At 42.6% G+C, this 22339-nt stretch overlaps 1 protein-coding gene across 1 annotated transcript in view; it reads left to right on the forward strand.

Annotated features, from left to right (window-relative positions):
• XPR1 (xenotropic and polytropic retrovirus receptor 1) overlaps positions 1-18224 on the forward strand; it is a 391618-nt gene extending 373394 nt beyond the window's left edge. The window contains 2 exon segments of the mRNA XM_033916345.1: positions 1839-2060; positions 13241-18224. Of these exon segments, the coding sequence (XP_033772236.1) occupies positions 1839-2060; positions 13241-13301 (283 nt within the window). The 3' untranslated portion in view covers positions 13302-18224.
• Positions 18225-22339: the final 4115 nt, after the last annotated feature.

The following is a 22339-nucleotide window of genomic DNA, read 5'->3' on the forward strand; positions in this document are numbered from 1 at the left end:
ATGTTTAATGACTTGGTCCAATTATATTTAATTGTTGCTGTTTTACATTTATTGATATGAGCATATTAGACTTATCGTTCTCTCTCTTTCTCTCTTTTTCTTGTCTTTGCCCTCTACAGATGCTCCTGGCTGCTTTACAACTAACTGGTTCTTGAGAGGACAGTGCTGAGGTGAGAGAGGTGGAGCTTAAGTCTTTGAAATAAGAGGCTTCCTACAAGTCCTGGTGGGTAGACAGAATTAACCCACTGGTCCCAGAATAAAGTGTGGATTTACAAAAAAGATTAACAAAGGTAAGAACCTAATCTTTTGATATACACATAGACTTGAAATCAGCATAATGAAACCTAATAATAGAACTACCATAAAGCAGGGTAAAAAAATACACATTTAATAGCACTGAAATTCAAAATGAGAGATATAATAATGATGCTAGCATAATATCTATGAAATAACTAATAAGCATGCATTAGAACAGGGGTGCACACATTTTTTGAGCTTGCGAGCTACTTTTAAAATGACCAAGTCAAAATGATCTACCAACAATAAATTTAAAAAAAAAAACCCACAAAGCACACTGAAAGGCAGAGAAAATGTTAATTATTATTCATATATCGGGGGGTTTTCAAAGAGGTCAAGGCAGATGACTCTATGCAATGTCACCTCAGAAACAACCATACAAAAATAGACAAATATACTCCCTTCCTTTTTACTAAACCATGATAGCAGTTTTTAGCGCAGGGAGCTGCGCTGAATGCCCCGCACTGCTCTCGACGCTCATAGGTTCCCTGCGCTAAAAAACGCTATTGCGGTTTAGTAAAAGGAAGCCATAGTGCAAAATATAGACAGCAGATATAAATTCTCAAAACGGACACATTTTGATCACTAAATTGAAAATAAAATCCTTTTTCCTACCTTTGTTGCCTGGTGATTTCATGAGTCTCTGGTTGCACTTTCTTCTTCTGATTGTGCTTCCAGTATTTCTTCCCTTCTTTCAGCCTCCTATATGCTTCCTCTCCCCCAACTTTTTCTTTCTGTCTCCCTGCCCCATTTCTTTCTTTCTCCCTGCTCTCCCCCAAGCCACTAGGTTTGGCGCCACCATCGGGGAACAGGCTCCCAAGCCACCGCCACCCCAAGTTCTCCCTACAGAAGTGTCGTGTTGACCAGCATTCTGCTTCCCGATGTCAATTCTGACGTCAGAGAGGAAGTTCCAGGCCAACCAGGCAGCGATTGGCTGGCCCAGAACTTCCTCTCCGACGTCAGAATTGACGTCGGGGAGAGAAATGTTGGTCGGTCTGACGCTTCTGTAGGAAGAGCTTGGGGCGACGTTGGGGAAAGGAAGGCTGATCGGCCCGGTAGATCAGGACGGCAACACGAGTCTATCATGGAGCCCGGGATGGGCTTCGCGATCGACTCGCATTGCCTTCCCGATCTACCGGTCGATCGCAGTCGACATATTGGGCACCCCTGCATTAGAACATTCAAATAACATAGATATAATGTTAATGCTTTTCTACAATACAGCTTACCATATAGCTCAGGAACCAAGTGGAAATATATATATAGGGACAAGTCCAGAGTTTGTTGGGATAAATAGATGTGTAACTAAACTCAAGACAGGTTGTTAGATCAGTTTCTCATCTTTAACTGTACAAAGTTAGTGTGTATAGCAAGCTAGTCCAGGTGCAGAATGAGTGTACCCTATATATTAAAGGCTTGGGAGAAGAGTCAGGTTTTCTCCTGCTTCATGAAATGGAGGTAGTCTCTAGTTTTTCTTTTTCCCTTTTATTAATTTTTTATCTTTCCTTTTATTTCTTTTTCGTTTTCCCTTTAATAACAAGGCGGTTTGTATGGAATTTCTTCCGGCTGGAAAATGAGCACTTGAACAACTGTGGTGAATTCCGTGCTGTACGTGATATCTCAGTGGCACCCATGAATGCCGATGACCAAACCTTGCTGGAGCAAATGATGGATCAGGAGGATGGTGTCAAGAATCGTATGAAAAGCAAACCATGGAAGCGCAGCCATAGTGTGTCCTTGCGCCAACCTCGCCTGGCCTCGCAGTATGTATTATATCAGGTTCAAAGGGCTGGGATCTTTATTCAGAGTGTAGGGCCTTTTTCAGGGAAAGTAAAGAAATATAAAGTTTGTTTGGATAAAATCTACTTGGAGAAATGAGAGAATACAATGGAATTAGTTTTCTCAGTAAGGTAGTGTATATGTATTATTTGTATCCATTCGAGTGCAGGAGAGTCTTTGGTACTGAATGGGTAGAACCCTTAGGTAGTGGTGTAGGTCAATCTACAGAACTGTGATTATAGGATAAGTGTGGGCTAGGCTTACAAACTTGGGTGGATAGTGTTTAAGGAGTTGGGGAGTCATCAATTTATAAAACTCATCTGATAAATCAGGCTCTGGGACAGAATTCATCTTTTCCCTTTTTATGGCCCGCTGGAGCTCCCTGACCTGTAGGGAAGTGTTTAAACTGTGGATGACTTCCTCAGACAAGCTCAGCAAGCCAGATTTCCACAAATAATCATTGACCATATCAGGCAAGACCTCAACATTTGCTTTGTAAAGCTCCTGAAAATATTTGAGAAGTATACTAGAGATCTGTTCTAAGCTGGTAGTTCTCCCACCATCTGCCCTGCAGAACGAGAAAATCGGCTGTCTCCTGTTCCATACTCTAGTAAGATTAGCTAGTAGCCTCCCTGATATGTTCCCATACTTATGAAACTGAAATTTACGATAAATAATAATAATAATAATAACTTTATTTTTCTATACCGCCATAATCTTGCGACTTCTAGGCGGTTCACAAAGAAGAAGAGCTATACAATCAGCGAATTACAGTAGATGAATTCAAGGTGGTTGAAAGGAAAATTATACATAGGTTGAATTATAAGAAATTAACTATTTTACATTTTACATTGAAAATAGTCGGACATCAGCGAGTATCAGGATACAATTATGAAGAGGGAATTTTAGCAGACAGGGATAGTGGATACCTATGCTACTTCTGTTGCACTCATGCAAGAGGAAGTTGTTTGGCCTGAGTAGTCAAAAAATGTTCTTTATCAGAGTGGATTGGGTGTCTATTATAAACCTGCCTAGCCTTGCAGAGTGCCTTTTCCAAAGTTATAAGGCCCGCAGTAAGATGCCTATTGTGAGCACTAACATAATAAATCATTTCTCCTCTCAATACGCCTTTGCAGAGTCCCAAAACAGCAGTGGGATATCTATATGTTGATTGGGAACACAATAGTCTTCCCACTTGGTGGACAAATATTTATGAAACTCCTTATCTGCAAAAAGATGAGCAGTGAAGCGCCAGGTTGTCCCCAAAGCCGTGTTAGGGGAGAATTGTAAGTCAAGCCAAACCGGCGCATGTCTGAGATCTCTATAGGGTCTTTCTAGAGATCTCTTCTTGTGACCCTGGGCAAGTCACTTAATCCAAAACCAATGTATATAGGATAAAGAGACATCAATCATAAATCCACAAAAATACCTCCCTTATATTCAATTTTCAAATTCTTAATTAGAAACAGTGATGAAGTTTTCTTATATCAGACTTATCTCCACTAATCACACATTTAAAGTTCTTTATAGAGGAGAGGCCTCAGATCCCCGTGCATTGCCAGTGATTAACTATACAACAGCACTAGATAGGGAACAAACCTCATTGGCACTCTCCCCCTCCTGCCTAATTTTAAGATGATGTATATCAAAAAACTGATAATGAACTTAGCTTCAATTAGGCAGGGAGTTCTTATGAGTTCTTATCTCTCAGCTTCTGTTTTTTTGCTTCGGTCTGTTCCTGCCGACGTAAAGCTAGCTGGCGTTTCGCTGTATAGCTATGTCAGGGCAGTGGACTCCTGTGAAAATAATGCAAAAAAACAGCGCTATTAGAGTAAGACCAATGCCAGAATACTCCTCTCCGTACTTCTACTTACTCGGTGAATGTATGAACGCTCAAAATGGCAAAGATGGCCGCCGCTTTGAACTGCCCAGTTTTGTACTACTAACATATGACATCACATGGAAGGAACCAAATTGCATCATCCAATAGTCTGAAAGGGCTTGCACCTACTATTCTTTAAATAGGAAACTGATGATCACTGTGTTAAAATGTCATTAGCCATAAAGTTGTTCATTTCAAAGTCAAAAAAATATGTGCCACTCTACTTTAGCATTTAGGCCTTTGGGCCTCTGTTTCCCAAGTTGCTCCGTCTGCTAAGAAGTCGCAATAATGCCAGGCTGAGGGAGACCCCTCTGTGTATGAGGGGCAGGCTCTTGGAGTTTTTGAAGGCCTGGAGTCAGATTTCATCTGACTGCTGTGTTCTGGACATCATTCGGTTCAAGCCACTGTGAGAAAGTTGCTAGATATTCAGGCTATAGGGCCGGTGTCACCCAAACTCTTGGGCTCAGGCTGACACTCCATAAACTTTATTGTGCCAAAGAAACATAGAAGATGACGGCAGATAAGGGCCATAGCCCATCAGGTCTGCCCACTCCACTGACCCACCCCCAAGTCTACTATCCTAGGGATCCTACTCCTGGTGACAGGTTCCCTTGGCTTAACCCTCTAAGGGATCCCACATGGGCATCCCATTTGCTCTTAAATTCTTGCACGCTGTTTGCCTCGATCACCTGCACCGGGAGCTCATTCCAAGGATCAACCACTCTCTCGGTGAAGAAATATTTCCTGGTGTCGCCATGAAATTTCCCGCCCCTGAGTTTGAGCGGATGCCCTCTTGTGGCTGAGGGTCCTTTGAGAAAGAGAATCTCTTCTTCCATCTCGATAAGGCCGGTAATATACTTAAACGTCTCGATAATGTCTCCTCTCTCCCTACGTTCCTCGAGTGAGTACAGCCGCAAATTTTTCAGCCTTTCCTCATACGATAGATCCTTGAGCCCCGTGACCATCCTGGTGGCCATCAGTTGCAACCGACTCTACTCTCAGCACATCTTTTCGGTAGTGTGGCCTCCAGAATTGCACACAGTATTCCAAATAAGGTCTCACCATGGTTCTGTATAATGGCATTATGACTTCAGGCTTCCGGCTGACGAAACTCCTGCGGATGCAACCTAACAACTGTCTTGCCTTAGTTGAAGCCTTCTCCACATGATCAGCAGTTTTCATGTCTGCGCTGATGATCACCCGAGAGTATTAAAAGAACTAAAGGTGGAAATCGGAGAACTACTGCAAACCCTCGCTAACTTGTCAGTTATAACCGGACAGATACCTGAAGACTGGAAGATAGCGAACGTAATACCAATCTTCAAAAAAGGATCAAGGGGAGAACCGGGAAACTATAGACCAGTGAGTCTCACATCAGTCCCTGGGAAAATGGTTGAGGCTTTGATTAAAGACAGCATTGTACAGCACCTTGATAACCATGACCTGCTGAGAGGTAGTCAGCATGGCTTCAGGAAAGGGAAGTCATGCTTGACAAACTTACTTCAGTTTTTCGAGGGAGTGAACAAACAAGTTGATAGCGGAGAACCGGTTGACATAATATACTTGGACTTCCAGAAAGCGTTCGACAAAGTACCTCATGCGAGACTTCTCAAGAAACTACAAAGTCATGGAATAGAAGGGGATATACTGAGATGGATAGGAAAATGGCTAGAAAACAGAAGACAAAGAGTGGGCATAAATGGGAAGTACTCAGACTGGAAGAAAGTAACTAGCGGTGTGCCTCAGGGCTCAGTTCTTGGGCCTATCTTATTCAATATCTTCGTAAATGACCTGGAAGAAGAAACGACCAGTGCTATCATCAAGTTTGCAGATGACACAAAACTATGCCGAGCAATCAGGTCACAAAAAGACAGCGAAGAACTCCAGAGAGATTTGAAGCAACTTGAGAGATGGGCTGAAAATTGGCAGATGAGTTTTAATGTAGAAAAATGCAAAGTGATGCACCTGGGCAGTAAAAACAAGGAGCATGGGTACAAACTGTTAGGCATAACATTGGGGAAGAGCGATCAAGAAAAAGACCTGGGAGTACTGATAGATAGAACCCTGAAGCCATCGGCTCAATGTGCAGCGGCGGCAAAGAAAGCTAACAGGATGTTAGGCATGATAAAGAAAGGAATCACGAGTAGATCAAGGGAGGTCATAATGCCGCTTTATAGAGCAATGGTCAGACCACACCTGGAATACTGTGTCCAACACTGGTCTCCATACCTGAAGAAGGATATAACACTACTGGAGAGGGTGCAGAGGAGAGCGACAAAGCTAGTAAAAGGTATGGAGAACTTGAGCTACAAAGATCGCCTCAGAAAACTGGGACTATTCACCCTTGAGAAGAGAAGACTGAGAGGGGATCTGATAGAGACTTTTAAATTGCTAAAAGGAATTGACATAATGGAGCAAGCTCACTCACCAACAGGGGAAAGGATGGTGAGCAAGAAACAGCGTTATTCACATTGGCAAATGTAACCCAGTCTCGGACCAGAGGTCATGGCCTGAAGCTGAGAGGGGACACGGCCAAGACAAACGTCAGAAAGTTCTGCTTCACACAGCGAGTGGTGAACGCCTGGAACTCTCTCCCGAAAGAACTGGTGGAGGAAACCACTGTTCTAGGATTTAAGGGAAAATTGGACGCACATCTTCTTGCAGAAGACATTGAGAGATACGAGTGACATTGTATTCGCCAGGGTGTGCCTGGCTGGGCCTCCGCGTGTGCGGAACACCGGACTAGATGGACCCCGGGTCTGATCCGGTGCAGGCATTTCTTATGTTCTTATGTTCTTATCACTCCCAAGTCTCGTTCTGTTGAAGTTCTAGCTAAGGTCTCACCATTCAAGGTGTAAGTTCTGCACGGATTTCTGCTGCCAAGGTGCATGATCTTGCATTTCTTAGTGTTGAAGCCCAGCTGCCAGGTCGAGGACCAAAGCTCCAACAAATGTAGGTCCTGTGTCATACTATCGGGTGAATTGCCGTCTCTCACTATATTGCATAGTTTGGCGGCGTCAGCGAATAACGTTATCTTACCTTGAAGTCCCTGAGTTAGGTCCCCCCATGAATATGTTGAAAAGGAGCGGGCCCAAGACTGAGCCCTGCGGTACTCCACTGGTCACCTCCGATGTTTTAGAGAGGGTACCGTTAACTACCACCCTCTGAAGTCTGCCACTCAGCCAGTCATTGACCCATGTAGTTAGTGTTTCTCCCAGCCCCATTTGATTTCATCTTGCTCAACAGCCTGCGATGCGGGACACTATCAAAAGCTTTGCTGAAGTCTAGGTATACGACGTCCACGGATTCTCCCAAGTCTAGCTGTTTTGTTACCCAGTCAAAGAAGCTGATGAGATTGGATTGGCAGGACCTACCCTTGGTGAATCCGTGTTGACTGGGATCCCGTAAATTCTCCTCATCCAAGATTGCATCTAATTTACGTTTGATTAGTGTTTCCATGAGTTTGCATACTATTGATGTGAGACTCACCGGTCTGTAGTTTGCAGCCTCTGCCCTGCAACCCTTTTTGTGCAGTGGAACGACGTTAGCTGTTCTCCAGTCTATGGGGACTCTCCCCAAACTTAGGGAGAGATTGAAGAGTCCTGATAGCGGTTCTGCCAGGACATCACGTAGCTCATTGCGCACCCTGGGGTGTAGATTGTCCGGTCCCATGCCTTTGTTCACCTTGAGTCTTGCCAGTTCGTAGTAGACGTCGCCAGGTGTGAACTCGAAATTCTGAAACGGGTCTTCCACGCTGGGCCTTGCAACTGCGGACCGTGCCCCGGTGCCTCACAGGTGAAGACCGAGCAGAAGTATTCATTCAGTAGTTCTGCTTTATCGGAATCTGATTCTGCGCAGTTCCCATCTGGTTTTCTAAGGCGTATTATCCCGTCTGTGTTCTTTTTCCTATCACTAATATACCTGAAGAAGGATTTGACCCCTTTCTTCATGTTCTTTGCCAGAGTCTCTGCCACTCGAAGTTTGGCCTCCCTAACTGCCGTTTTGACCGCTACAGACCTCGCCCTATGTTCTATTTTAGCTTCCCTAGTCTCCGTTCGTTTGTAGGAAATAAATGCTTTTTTCTTCTCCTTGACGAGGTGCGAGATTTCTGCGGAGTACCATTGGGGTTTGTTGTTTCTCCGCCGTTTGTTTTCTGATTTAATGTAGAGGCTTGTCTCTTCATGTATGGTAGATTTCAGGGATGACCACATAGCTTCCACATCATCGGTCGTAGCTTGGTTCTGTAGTGTCCGGTGGACGAAATCTCCCATGCGTTTGAAGTCAGTGCCTCGGAAGTTGAATACTTTTGTTTTCGTGTTTGATCTAGGGAAACCTTTCCTGAGGTAGAACCACACCATGTTGTGGTCGCTGGAGGCTAGCGTATCTCCTACCGAGACCTTCGAGACGCTATCCCCGTTGGTGAGTACCAGGTCCAGGATCGCCTGGGCCCTAGTGGGTTCCAATACCATTTGTTTGAGTCGTGCTCCCTTTATGGATGTTAACAGTCTCCTGCTGCCGCTAGTTGTTGCTGAGTATGAGTTTCAATCTGCGTCAGGCATGTTGAAGTTCCCTAGCAGAACAGTGTCTCCCTGTAGAGTGATATTCTCTATGTCTTCAATTAATTCGGAGGCTTTGTCTTCCAGTTGTCTTGGAGGTCTATATACTATACCAAGATACAGGCATTTTTCCCTGCCTCTGGCCAGGTTCACCCAGAGGGATTCCCCGGTGTACTTGACATCTGTGATTCTGGTAGTTTTGATATCTTTAATGTATAGTGCCACCCCTCCTCCTGACTTTCCCTCTCTGTCCTGACGAAATAAGTTGTATCCCGGTATAGCCATATCCCACCCATGAGAGTCTGTAAACCAAGTTTCGGATATTGCCACCAAGTCAAGGTCGGCATTTATTATTTCGGTCTCTAATTCTAGAATCTTATTGCCTAAACTGTGTGCATTAACATACATAGCCCTCCATACCCCATGATTGCTAAGTCCCTGTGGGGAGTTTCCCACCTGGGGTAGTGTGACTCCTAGAGAATTGTTTGCAATGGGGGCACTTACTTTGGACTTAGAATCGGAGTTTTGACTCATCTTGTCAGGATCGTTCCTTACTGCACTTGTATCTGAGTGGGTACCCTCCCCCGACTTACCTAGTTTAAAGCCCTACGAAGCACGCGGGCTAGTCAGTGTTCAAAGACGTGCTTACCCCTGCTGGTCAGATGGAGTCCGTCTGGTCCCTGAAGTCCTTGCAACGCCTCTCCATGGTTCAGGAATCCGAAGTTCATTTCCCGGCATCATCCTTGAAGCCACTCGTTAGTCCTCAGTATACGCTCATCCCTGGCACTTCCTTTGCCTCTAACTGGGAGGATCGAGGAGAAGACCACCTGCGCTCCTGTCTGCTTCAGCCTCTCACCCAGGGCTCCAAAGTCTCTAGTTATGTTCTCCGAGGTGTTCTTAGCAGTGTCATTTGTGCCAATGTGGATGAGGACCATGGGGAAGTGATCTTGGGGCTTGAGAAGCCTATCAAGACAGGTGGTGACATCTCGGACCCTGTCTCCAGGCAGACAGCAAACCTCCCTTGACTGCATATCCGGTCTGCAGATTGGACCCTCGGTGCCCCTCAGCATGGAGTCCCCAATGACTATTACTCTGCGCTTCTTTGGGGGGAGTCGATCAGTTGTCCCCGGAGTTGGAGCCTTGTGCTGGGCTACCTCCTGCTCCTTGTCGGCATCCTCCTGCTCCTTGTCGACATCTTCTACCTGTAGGATCTGGAATCTGTTCCTCAGGGTGAGTTGTGGGGTGGATGTAAAGCTGCCCTGTTGGTGAGAAAAAGAAGAAGAGGGTGAAGAGATTGAAAGAGGGGGGTGAGATCTCCGGTGTTTGCCCGTGGAGGAGGTCACCAGCTGCCAGGAGTCAGCGTCTCCAGCCATCTCCTGTACCCCAATTGTTGGTTTCAAAGCTGGTGATTTGGGTGTCTCGAGGGAGGACATGTCTTGGGCCAGCTCGGTGATTTGGGACAGCTCCTGGATGACTCCGTCAATGTAGGCCTCATCCTCTCGGATGCTTCTCAGGCGTTTCACCTCCTCCCTGAGACTCCTAAGTTCCTGCATGATTTCTCCATCTAGCTGGACGACCTCCTCTGTCTGTGTAGAGACTGTGGAGAACAGGGGGGAGGGGGATGATCTCGGTCTGCACGGAGACCTCTGTCCACAGTCCTGCGTCCTCCTCCTTCTGCACGCATACCGTGGTCGCCCCCTGGGTCCCTCCAGTTACCGGACAGTTGGTCTTGATTGCAGATATGGCGCTTCTTGTTCTCCCTGCCATAACCAAGTTGTAGCTGAGGTCTGCCTGATAGTGAGTAAATTAGAGAATTAGAAGAAATATCTGTCTGTGAATTAGAGTGAGAGTTTGAAAGATTAGGTTATCTGAGAGGGTGTCTGCCCTTTTATGGGGGGAGTTTGGCTGGTGACATCGGGAGTGGGCGGAGTTAGCTCTCGCCTCTTCCCCTTCTAGCACCGCCTTCTCTGCTCCTCTCTCCGCTCCTTCCTGCTAGCACACTCTCTGCTCCCTGCTCCGCTCACTGTTCTACCATGTGCTCTGGACTGTTCTACCATGTGCTCAGGACTAGGCACAGCTCCTACAGTCTCCCTTCGGCTGGCCTTGCACTGTGGCAAAGAAAGGCACCAACGATTGGAGACCCATCCTGGATCTTACTCACGTCAATGCAGCACTCAAAGTTCCACACTTTCGCATGTAAATGTTTTGATCTGTCATAGTGGCAGTGACCCCGGGACCGTTCCTTGCCTCTTTGGATCTGACAGAGGGCTACTTACACATTCCTATTTTCATAAACTACAGGAAGTTTCTAAGATTTCATGTTTTGGAAATCATTATCAGTTTTCAGTTCTGCCCTTTGGGCTGGCGACAACTTCTCGCATCTTCACCAAGGTAATGATTGTGGTGGCAGCACACCTGTGCAAAATGGGACTGCAGGTGCATCTGGACAACTGGCTAAACAGAGCCCTCTCATTGTCTAAGGGTCAACACACAGTGGATCAGGTGATCTGAGTTCTGGAGTATCTGGAACGGATTGTGACCTATCAAAAGAGCAATTTGACACCGACTCAATCCCTGAAGTATCTGGGAGTCTTGTTCGACATGGTTGCTGGCTGTGTCTTTCTACCAGAGGCACACAAACAGAAGCTGTGCTCCCAAATTTCTGTTCTCTTGCCCAAGTCTGCTCCATCAGCATGGGACTATTTTCAAGTCCTGGGGACCATGGCAGCTACAATAGATGTAGTGCCTTGGGCAAGAGCCCACATGCATTCTCTTCAGATGGCATTGCTTTCCTGCTGGTCTCTACAAACGGATGCATTGCAGAAGCTTCTGTCCTGGATGTTGGAGGCTCATACCAGCATGGATTGGTGGCTCCGTACTCAGTCCCATTCCAAGATCGTGCCTCTACAGATTGTTTCCTGGATAGTTGTAACAACAGATGCCAGTCTCCTGGGCTGGGGAGCCCATTGCAACCACCAAACACTTCAGGGACATTGGGCGCCCTCTTAGAAAAGGTGGTCGAGCAAAAGGCTGGAACTGCAACTGCATGCCATCTGATTGGCTCTGATAAAATTATGGAAGAATCTTGAAGGTCAAGCTGTCAGAGTCTTCTCCATCAATGTGACAGCAGTGGCATATGTCAATCGACAAGGAGGTACCAGAAGTGCATCTGTGTCCAGAAGCCGGCATGATGAGTCTTGGAGCTCCAGGCTCTTTCTTGTCAAGCCTTTCCTTAGAATTTCAGAGACTGGAATCTCCCTCTGCACTATTCTTTCTTTTCTGCCGAAGGTGGTTTTGGCATCTCATGTTACTTAGGAGATCCATTTGCCTGTGTTCTATCCTACAGGCTCAAAGAAATATGACCTTGAAGAAGCTAGACATGAGAAGAGTGCATCGTCCCTATCTATAGGTCACCAAGTTTAGGATCTCTGATCATCTGTTTGTGCTGACTCATTTATCTAAGTGTGGTGCATTCTGTAAGGTCATTTCGTCAGCCTACATTATCTGTGGGAAAGTCTCCTGTTTCCATTAAGGAGTATTTGACTAGAAGTGTAGTTTCGTCGTGGGTGGAAGCTAGGGCAGTCTCTACAGAGGAGATTTGTAGAGCTGCAACTTAGTCCACTCTATGCACATTTGCAAAGTTTTACACAGTGGACATTGCGGCAAGGGAGAACTCTGCATATGATTCTTCAGTGTTCATGTAATCCTTTTTCTTCTTCTCTACCCACTATTTTAAGTTCTTGTAAACCGTGTCGAGCTCCATTCTCATGAAGATGATGCGGTATATAAACTTAAGGTTTAGATTAGATTAGATTGCGGGCCGGTGCAGTCAGCCTGTCCTAGATTTCTGGGACTGCTTTTATACATCCCGCTTATCTATAATGACGCACCTATTGCACTGGAAAAAGAGATTAGGTTCTTACCTTGTGATATCTTTTCCAGTAAACAGGCGTGTCATTCTAGACTCCCATCCTGTCCTTCCTGCACTTGCCTACTGTCTGTTTATGCCTCTCTCAGGTTATATCTTGGATGCCAGCCAACCCTTTGGGCCATGAAGAATTCTGTATAATATATTTTAGCATTTACAGGGGTATTACCTGAACTCCTTTAATGCGTCTGTTGATTGTTACTTGTTCGTTGAGTGTTATTATGTTGAGCAGAACAGTTGATTTGTTTAGGGAAATTTCCCATTTTTGTCCTTACTTCATTTAATTTCAATAGAGCTCTTCAATGCTTGGGTACTAACTGCAGGTGGCAGTAGAACTCCCAGTGAAATAGGAGGGACACCAGAAAAAATCCAGATTGGATTCCTTCTGCATATGGCTCGCAGTCATGGGGAGATAACCCACTTCTCTAGAATAACTGGAAAAGATATTATCAAGGTAAGGACATAATCTCTTTTTTTTTTATACTTCAATAAAAATATTTAAATATAAAATCATTTAAATATAAAATCATAAGTGTTCATGATTTGTGTAGATGAGGACAGAGTTTGCAGGGACAGAGACAGAGCCCTTAGGGACAGGGACAAATTTTGCCACATGTCATTCTCCAAAGGAAGTTTGATATATTGGTGCTGTTAGTTGGCAAAAATAATGCATTTGCGTTTGTGATCTTTAGTTTGTGGGGACGGCTTAAGTGGGGATGAAGAGTGGATGGAGATATAGGTACAGGAGGATGAGAATAGTTCTTGTTTCTTCTTAACATACTTATGTTTCTTTTTTAGGTCAAAAGGTCGTGACACCAAGGTGTTGATTGATGATACAGATGATGAAGCCTACACCTGAAATTTTGGGCAACACTCAGCTCCGAGCCCTATGTCCTACTGCTCTTCCTGCCCTCCCTTACCCCTAACCCCCAGACACTTGCAAACCCACTGAAACTCGCTCTGATGAGCTTCCGGACCGGATCCTATGGACTCCAGACAAAGCTCACTGTGTTCTATAGGAGTTTGGTTTTTTCTATTTTTCAAATAAATATTTTCACCATTATTTTGCCAATCAACAAACAGTTGAGCAAAAAAAAACAAACAAATGAACAAACACAACAGCGACAAGTGATTGTTTACAACGGAAAACAGAAAATAGTTTCTCTCTCTGGATCAGGAACAGGGAGAGGGATGGAGGTGACACCACTTGGCTCCTGCCTACCCGGTTTTGACTGGTTGAAAACCAGGTTTAAATGCATTTTCCCTTTTTTTTTTTTGGTTGCTTTAGTTTATTTTGTCCTAGCGCTATCTCTCTTGCACTTGCCGGGAGAGTGCACTTTAAACAATTTCTTCAAGAATAGAGACACTTTTTAATTTGATGTAATTTTTCTTACAATTTTTATTCTCTGTTGTAAGAGGCCTGCTGTATTTGTTTGCATAGTTTTTTCTCATTATTTATGATAGTCTGAAATCATTCAAGACAGCATCAAGGTCTGTGCAATTGTTATGGTGGGGGAGAGTTTGTGGAAGGGATAGAGTTTAGGGCTGGGGCATGGCATGCGTGTCCTTACACTAGATAGGCACACACTCCCCTCCTCTTCGATTTGATTTTGTGAAACCAAAGTTTCAGTTCTTTGTTTTTGTTTGAAGTTGCCATTTTGCAAAGCTGAGTTACCTTTTCCCCAGTGGCATAGTAAAAGGGGGGATGGACCCCCCCCCCCGGGTGCTGTCTTGGTCAGAGTGCCATCACCTCTCTGCCCCCTACCCATGCCGTACCACTTTAAATCTTCGTCAGTGCAAACAATTTATTTGGCTTGCTGTTCACGCCAGCCTGGGTCTCTGAAATTGCTTCCAGGTTGTGGGGCCAGGAAGTGATGTCAGCGGGAAAGCCAGCGTTAGCATAAGCAGCAGGCCAAAGAAGCTATTCACACTGGCAAAGATTTAAAGAGGTACGGGAGGGCCTGAATGTGGTGTGGGGAAGGAGCGGGTTGGGGGGAGGGTTGTGAGGAGGACATGGGGATTGCCATCGCCCAGTGCACCTCCTACCCTCACTACACCACTGCCTTTCCCTCCTCTCAGATTTACTAAGTGCCATCTTGACCCTTTTCTCTGGCATGTCAGAGTGGAAACCACAACAGTTCTACAAACTTTTTGTTGTGGTTTTTATCAGTTCAAGACACCCGGGTTTATGTAGCAAACAACTATGGGAATTCAGCTTTAAACCACACTTAATGGGAAAAATATAACTACCCCAAAAGTTTGAAAGGCCTGATTCTAAAGAATATTTCTAAAGAATATTTTAACCATTCAGATTTCCTGAATAAAAGGAAATGAGAAGTTAATGCAGGGTGGTTGTTGAACATTGCTATGTCTTTTCCCATGCTGAGCAAGCTCCTTTTCTGCGGGAGAACTTTTCCATGTTTGTTTACCATGTATAAAAGATGGACACAGCTCTGCCAAGGAAGAGGGGGAATGTGCAAGTGTTGTGCTGTCATCATTAGCAGCAAGCTAGGGATACAGTCAGAACAGCATGAGAAATAATTCTCTTAGGAACTCAGCGGGGAGTTTAGCAGAGGCCAGTTTTCTTTTATCTCTGGAAACAGAAAAGTCTGGGGACAACAAGAAGCTTGACATATGGTCCACGTGTGGCCATGTGAAGATTTAAAATAGTTTTCTCTGTACATAAAGCCATGCTTAATGGTTGTCCATTGGATGCAGGTTTTATTCTCATTGACTGTGAGTAAAGGAAGATATTTCTGCAATTTGAGTAGCAAAACTAGTGAATAGTAAGAATAGATTATGTATCTAATGGAAAACATTACTTATTCTGTGTGCCATGGCTAATTGTCCATCGAAAATATAAATGTGTGTATGTGTGTACAGTGTGGGGTCTGTATGTATGTATTTTGTGTATGAGTTAAAACCACTATCACAAAAATCTTCTGAGACTTGAGGAAACATTGAATAAGCTTTCAGGAAAACTAGAGCTAATTTGTTGGGGGGGGGGGTGTTAAACTTTAAGCCCTGCTCTGGTATTGGATCACAGTGAACAGCAGAGGATATACCACTAACATTAGCTCACAAGATGATATATCCACATTAGACATTAGTTTTGCATTCTGTTAAATATATGGCAAACGCAGCCTATACTAACCTACCAGTAAAAAGGTTTTCCTTAACTGGTAGCTTATGAGGGGAGGCATTTTTGTTATCAACCTTTGGTTTTACCTCTTTTGAATTAATGTTTCAGAAAAAAAGAAATCCTTTTAAACATTTGCCTTAAATTATCTTTATATTCTTTAAGAGGTATTGATGTGCTCTTTAACAGTAACACTTTTCAATGAGATGCGAGTTTTTTTTTAAGGAAACTAAAGGAAGAGGGAAAGCTTTTATGCTTCTGCAGACCTTCATTGCAAGTGAAAATTGATCCTTCAGGCCATACTTTGTGGGTACTTTTATTTCTTCTTTGTTAGGTGAAGACACTGAAGGAATACTTCATAAAGACAAAACACATACCATCCTGGGTCAACAAAAGGTCCTGTCTCTCCAAGTAGCCACTCTGGATCACTTGAAGCACCTGGCAGATGCTAATGGTTAAGTCCATTTCTTGTTATTTGCTCCCCAGACATAAGCAGTGGATTTCTTGAAACCTAATGGTTCATAGACTTTTTCTTCAGGCATTTATCCAAACGCCTTTTAAACCCAACACTCAAACCTATTTAAAAAGGGTTTGACACAGTTATTAGAGTCACACTTGTGAATCCTTTATTTGCGAGTAGCAGTGTCAGCAGAGAGAGTGGAGACATGCGTAAAATTTTTATCAACTTATAGACAATTTTCCTTAGTTTCATGTTTTGTATTTTGGTTGTTCCCATTCCCTGAAATATTAGAAATTATTATTTTAAATTCTTTATATAAACTTCCCATGTAAGCTGTACTCCTTCTTTCTCACCTGAATATGGCAAATTTGCAGCAAGGTGACATAAAAGTTGTCGTCTTTGTAGATGTTATTATTGAAGCAACTTAAGTCATGGTAGTATCTGAGCTTTGGAGATTGGACAGGTCCTTTCTCAAATCTGAAGAAAGGATTTGTGATCTCAGAAAAAATATCACAAATTGAAAACTATTAGGCCATCCTAGTCAGGCCTTCCTGCTGCAGTAGAGGCTACCCAGTCTCATTGAAAATGCCTACACTCCAACATCTTGTTGGCCCATCTGGAAGTGCCACACAGTACAAATATTCCCGGTTTCCCCAGGGCCAGTACAGCTTCTAGAATTATGCACTGTAAAGTTGTGTGTAAACCCTCACTGCTTTTCAAGAAAATCTATATAGATTTTCATTCCTGTACTTTTATTCTCTTGTGTCATATTGTGATTAATGCAGGAACCCTCAAATGGCACTATAAGAAATCTATTCAAAGTAGAGTGTAGGGGTTTTGGATTTAACGCAAGCCTTTCTCAGTTGTAATTCAAGGTGAATTACATTCAGGTGCAGCAGATATTTTCTTGTCCACAGGAAGCTTACAACCTAAGTTTGTATCTGAGACAATGGAGGACTAAGTGACTTGCCCAAGATTTGAACAGGATTTGAGATGCGGTCTTAAATGAAATTGTTTGAAACTTGCGGCAAGATATTAGTCATTTGATTTTCACACTTTATTCCCTATGTCCACCATTGTTTTCTAATTCATATCTGTGTGGCTACTCTCTAGTACTTTAACACCTGCTGTGGCCTTTCTGCCTTTTTTGTTTCTGTCATAGGTGATCATAAAAATCTGTATTTTTCACTTATGGAGCATAGGCAGAGTAGAAGGGTGTCTCAGGTTATCTTTGGCACATAAAGCACAACATGCACTTAATTGTAAAACTTTTTAAATATATGTACCGGTATATATACACACAACTGTGTACACTGAGTTTCAAACTAATGGGAACCTTTTATTTTTCTCTATAATAAAATGGTTGGGGGTACAATAACAAAACTTGACTCACAAATAGACCTATGCAACAATCATGCAACAGTTATGAAGCATGGTAAATATTATTTACAGTTGGTTAATCAGCATATTTTGCTAGAAGATAAGCACATAATCACATTTCTGAGACAGACAATGTTATGGAGTGAACATTTCTTAATATGTCCTGAAAAACAATAGTTATTTGGTGGACTGAAGAAACTTATTCACACAATCAATATTACCATTGATTTGAAATGCTGCACTGATAAAAGTGCCTGTGCTACCAATGAAGATCTGGTATTAACTCAGGAAGACCCTTTGCAAGCTCACAGACATTTTGATCATGCACTTTGTCGGTGCAAATAACTTAAATTTGGCAAATTTTGGTATGCAAATTAATTTTGAATATAACATTCTTAAAAATTAATCTGCATATAAAAATTTGCATTTTTATCATTCTTTTTATTCATGTGACATTGTAAAGTACTTTACTATGTGAATTTTGCAAAGATATTTATCTCACTATATATTTGTTGCATGATCATTTTATATGTCTATTGTAGGCCTATTTGTGTACCAGGTAAAACCTGTTCACACAGCCATCTATTTGTTACAGAGAAAATCAAAGGGGTCCTGTAATTTAGAAACCTATGGTACTTTGTGTGTCTAAGTGCTTTGACAATGGGCTCCACAGTGTATAGATTAACTTTGTTAATCCATGTGTTGTAGATAATCTTGTTCTCTTGCTGTCTTCTGACTTCTGTGTTTCATGGTTTTCTCAGTATGAGGCTGGATAAAGTAAAAAAATATATAATAGAAAGCTAGTTCTGGTCTTTGTCTCCTCTTGGAAACAGATTTTAGCTGAATCTCTAGCACAGCAGTTGAAAAGAGCTAAAAATACTGTGTGCAATTCTGGTCGCCGCATCTGAAAAAAAGATATAGTACAATTAGAAAAGGTACAGAGAAGGATGACGAAAATGATAAAAAGGATTGGATGACTTCCCTATGAGGAAAGGCAAAAGCAGCTAGGGCTCTTCAGCCTGAAGAAGAGACAGCTAAGGGGACATATGATAGAGGTCTATAAAAATACTGAGTGGAGTGGAACAGGTAAATGTGAAATGCTTGTTTACTCTTTCTAAAGATACCAGCACTAAGGGGCATATGATGAAGCTACTAAGTCAGGGGTCTCAAAGTCCCTCCTTGAGGGCTGCAATCCAGTCAGGTTTTCAGGATTTCCCCAATGAATATGCATGAGATCTATCTGCATGCACTGCTTTCAATGCATATTCATTGGGGAAATCCTGGAAACCCGACTGGATTGCGGCCCTCAAGGACTTTGAGATCCCTGTACTAAGTAGTAGATTTAAAACAAACCAGAAAATATTTCTTTGCTCAACGTGTAATTAAACTCGAATTCGTTGCCAGAGAATGTGGTGAAAGCAGTTAGCAGGGTTTAAAAAAGGTTTGGATAATTTTATAAAACAAAAGTCCATAAGCAATTAAGATGGATATGGGGAAATCCACTGCTTATTCCTAGGATAAGTAGCATAAAATCTGTTTTATTCCTTTGCCAGGTACTTGTGATCTGGATTGGCCATTGTTAGAAGCAGGATGCTGGGCTTGATGGGCCTTCAATCTGTTCCAGTATGGCAACATTTATGTTCTTATGTTGAACTGAGGAAAGATGAGTTTTAAAATGTAGTATAGGTAATTATTTTGGTTAGGTCATAACATGTAAAAAATATACAAATGTATGTGATAGGATTTTCCTTTAATCACTGAAGCTCCTCTTAGGTAAGTCAAGAACTTAATGTTCTGGATATGCTGTATAATAATAATAATAATTTATTTTTTTGTATACCGCTATACCAAAAGTTCAAAGCTGTTCACAACAGAAAAGATATATACAGTCAATGTATATAAAATACATAATAACACAATCGATAAAAAAGAATACATCAATTAAAAAGCAAGAAGAAGTTAATACAGTATCACAACTAAAATGTAAACATGTCAAACAGGCGTGTCTTTAGTGAGTTTCTAAAATCAAAAGAAGAAGTAGCCTCAAGTATAGGTTTTCCAAGCCATATATTCAGTTTAGCAGCCTGGAATGATAAAATTCTGTCGAAAAACTTCTTATATTGACAAGACTTTAGAGAAGAGTAATTAAATAGGTTTATTCTATGTGTACTTTTATTAGAATGGTTCAAAGAAAACTGAGAGGCAAGGTAATCTGATAGCATCCCAAAAACTGCTTTGTAACAAATGCAAGAAAATTTAAACAGAACTCTAGACTCCACTGGCAGCCAGTAGAGTTTTTGTTAGAAAGGGGTAATGTGCTCCCAATTTCTTAGTCCAAAAATGAGACGAACTGCAGTGTTCTGAATCAGTCTCAATTTTTTGAGTATTTTTTTTTGTAGGCCCCTAAATATATAATATTACAATAGTCTAAAATACTCAAAATGGATGTCTGCACCAGCAAACGAAAAGAAGGTTCATCAAAAACTTCCATAAGACCGAAATACATTTCTTAAACTGTAGATCAATATGTTTTTCCAGGGTCAGATGTTTATCGAGAGTTACACTCAGTATTTTTATGGATTGTTCAATTTTGTATTCTCGCCCGCTCACATGAATCGTGTTTTCTTTTATCCTTATATTGGGGAAAGGCAACATAATATCTGAACTTAAACGGTGCATCACAAGTGTAGGGTATCAGATTATAAGCACCTGGGATATTTTTAATTTTATTGCCAGTACACAAGCACATGTGTACAGTGATCAAACTGTGTTTCTGAATGATTACTTTCTTGTCCTTCATAATGCTTTGTGCTTATTAGACCATATGTGTTGATATAGTGAGAAATAACTAATAATACTGCTTAACACTTTGACTAAGTGAGCTCCTCAAATACAAAGGAAAAGTGTCTCTAGATGCAATTTAGCATAAGGGGTATGTTTGGGCATGTGTATGTTTGTGTGTGTATGTAGATATTTATCCAAAGACAAATTATCAGTATATTCTCACATGTGGTAATGTCATTCATAGAGCCCAATATGGACAGCCATAAAGTGTGCTGTCACTTTAAATCTTTTGAAGACTGCCCATACTGCGCATGTGCCAATTCTTTCCTGCCTCTTGGCTCACAGGACCATCAGTTCTCAATTTTCCGTGGAGCTGAGAAACTGAGTTTTTGGAGTTTCTCCATGTGCACAAAACTTGCTATTTTACATTTTTTCTTCGTATTTTCTTTGATTTTATTGTTTTCATCCATTTAGGGCTCCTTTTACGAAGGTGCGCTAGCGTTTTTAGCGCAAGCACAAGAATAGCGCACGCTAGCCAAAAAACTACCGCCTACTTAAAAGGAGGTGGTAGCGGCTAGTGCGCGTGCTAAAACCGCTAGTGCACCTTTGTAAAAGGAGTCCTTAGTGTAAGGATTTTCATTTTTCTCACTGATTTTATTTTTCATGCCTTTAGTCCCCATTAAGCCTGTTTTCAGGCTGGGAGCATGGAGCCTCTTTTGGGTTCCTGCCTATTCGGACCATTGAGCCCTTCGATCTTGCCTCAGCTGTGTTCCCCTCAATATCCAAGGTTTCAAGCAGTGTACTTAGTATCACAGGACCATTGCAGCTACAGACCCACATAATTGGTGTGTCCAGTGCCTAGGTCCAGAGCACCATGATATTTCTTGCCAGCTTTGTTCCAAGCTACAAAAGAAGTCGCTCAAGACAAGACAATTACAGTATGAAAAGCTTTTGCTCTGTCTACATCGCAGACTTCAACACTGACTTTCAGCATCTTGTATCGACACTGGTACCATTGGAATCAACACCTTGGTCCGTATTTGCTTCATCAGTACTGCCACCCTTGAGGGACAATTGTAAGAAGACTAAAAAGCATATAAACACCTTTCTCCAGCTTGGCATGCATCTGCTGCTTCCCTAGCATTGATTCCATCAACACTTCTGAAGTGTAGACGCACCAATACCAGGTCACCCAACATTGCCAAACCTTCTGTACTGACATCAGGACTAGTTCTATCTCTGCAAATTCAGCTGAGAGAACTGTTGCTGAAAGAACTTACTAAGATGTTGCAGTCGCATACAGTGCAAACACCTGCTTTAGCATAGATGGTCTCAGCCAAGTTCAAGCATCCTCCGAAAGCTTCATCAAGGAACCATTCTCAGACGCCATACCATCGACATTCCCCATCAAGAAAACATCAATTTTCCTCCAAGGAACACAGTTCTTCACATTCTCGATATTCTTCTAGAAGATCACATCGATGCTCACCTCGACATCCATCTCGAAGCAGTCTTCGATGTTCTTCTTGATGCTCTGCTTGAGGCTCTCCTCAACATTCACCTCAACATCTGTCTTGACGTTCTACATATCCAAGGCCTGATGCAAAGAGTATGATGTTCTTGACATCCATGTCGAAGCAGTCCTCGATGTTCTCCTTGACGCTTTGCTTGAGGCTCTCCTCGACATTCACCTCGACATCTGTCTTGACACTCTACATATCCAAGGCCTGATGCGAAGAGTATGATTCAGATTTCTCATCATCATAGGATTACCCAGAATTTTCTGCAGAGGGGTCCTATGGAATACCTTCAGACCCATCTCCTCCACATCCTCACAGAAGATCCCCACCAGAAAGCCTGTCTTTCACAAAATACATTAAACAGATGGGGCATGCTCTTCCTATAAACATGAAATCGGAGACAAAGCCTAGAGCAGAGCTAATGGAAGCCCTGGACTACAATGAGTGGCCCAAAGATTGTGTCAAACTATCTCTTCATAATTTGATGAAAGAGTCCTTGTTTAAAAATTGAGAGCAACCACTCTTCATCCCAGTAGACCCACGCAAATTGAACACATTATACAAGATACAATCTAGCCTAGGCTTTGACAAACCATAATTACACCACCACTCCT

The sequence above is a fragment of the Geotrypetes seraphini genome, chromosome 12 (genome assembly GCF_902459505.1).
Source record: "Geotrypetes seraphini chromosome 12, aGeoSer1.1, whole genome shotgun sequence".
NCBI classification, from domain to species: domain Eukaryota; kingdom Metazoa; phylum Chordata; class Amphibia; order Gymnophiona; family Dermophiidae; genus Geotrypetes; species Geotrypetes seraphini.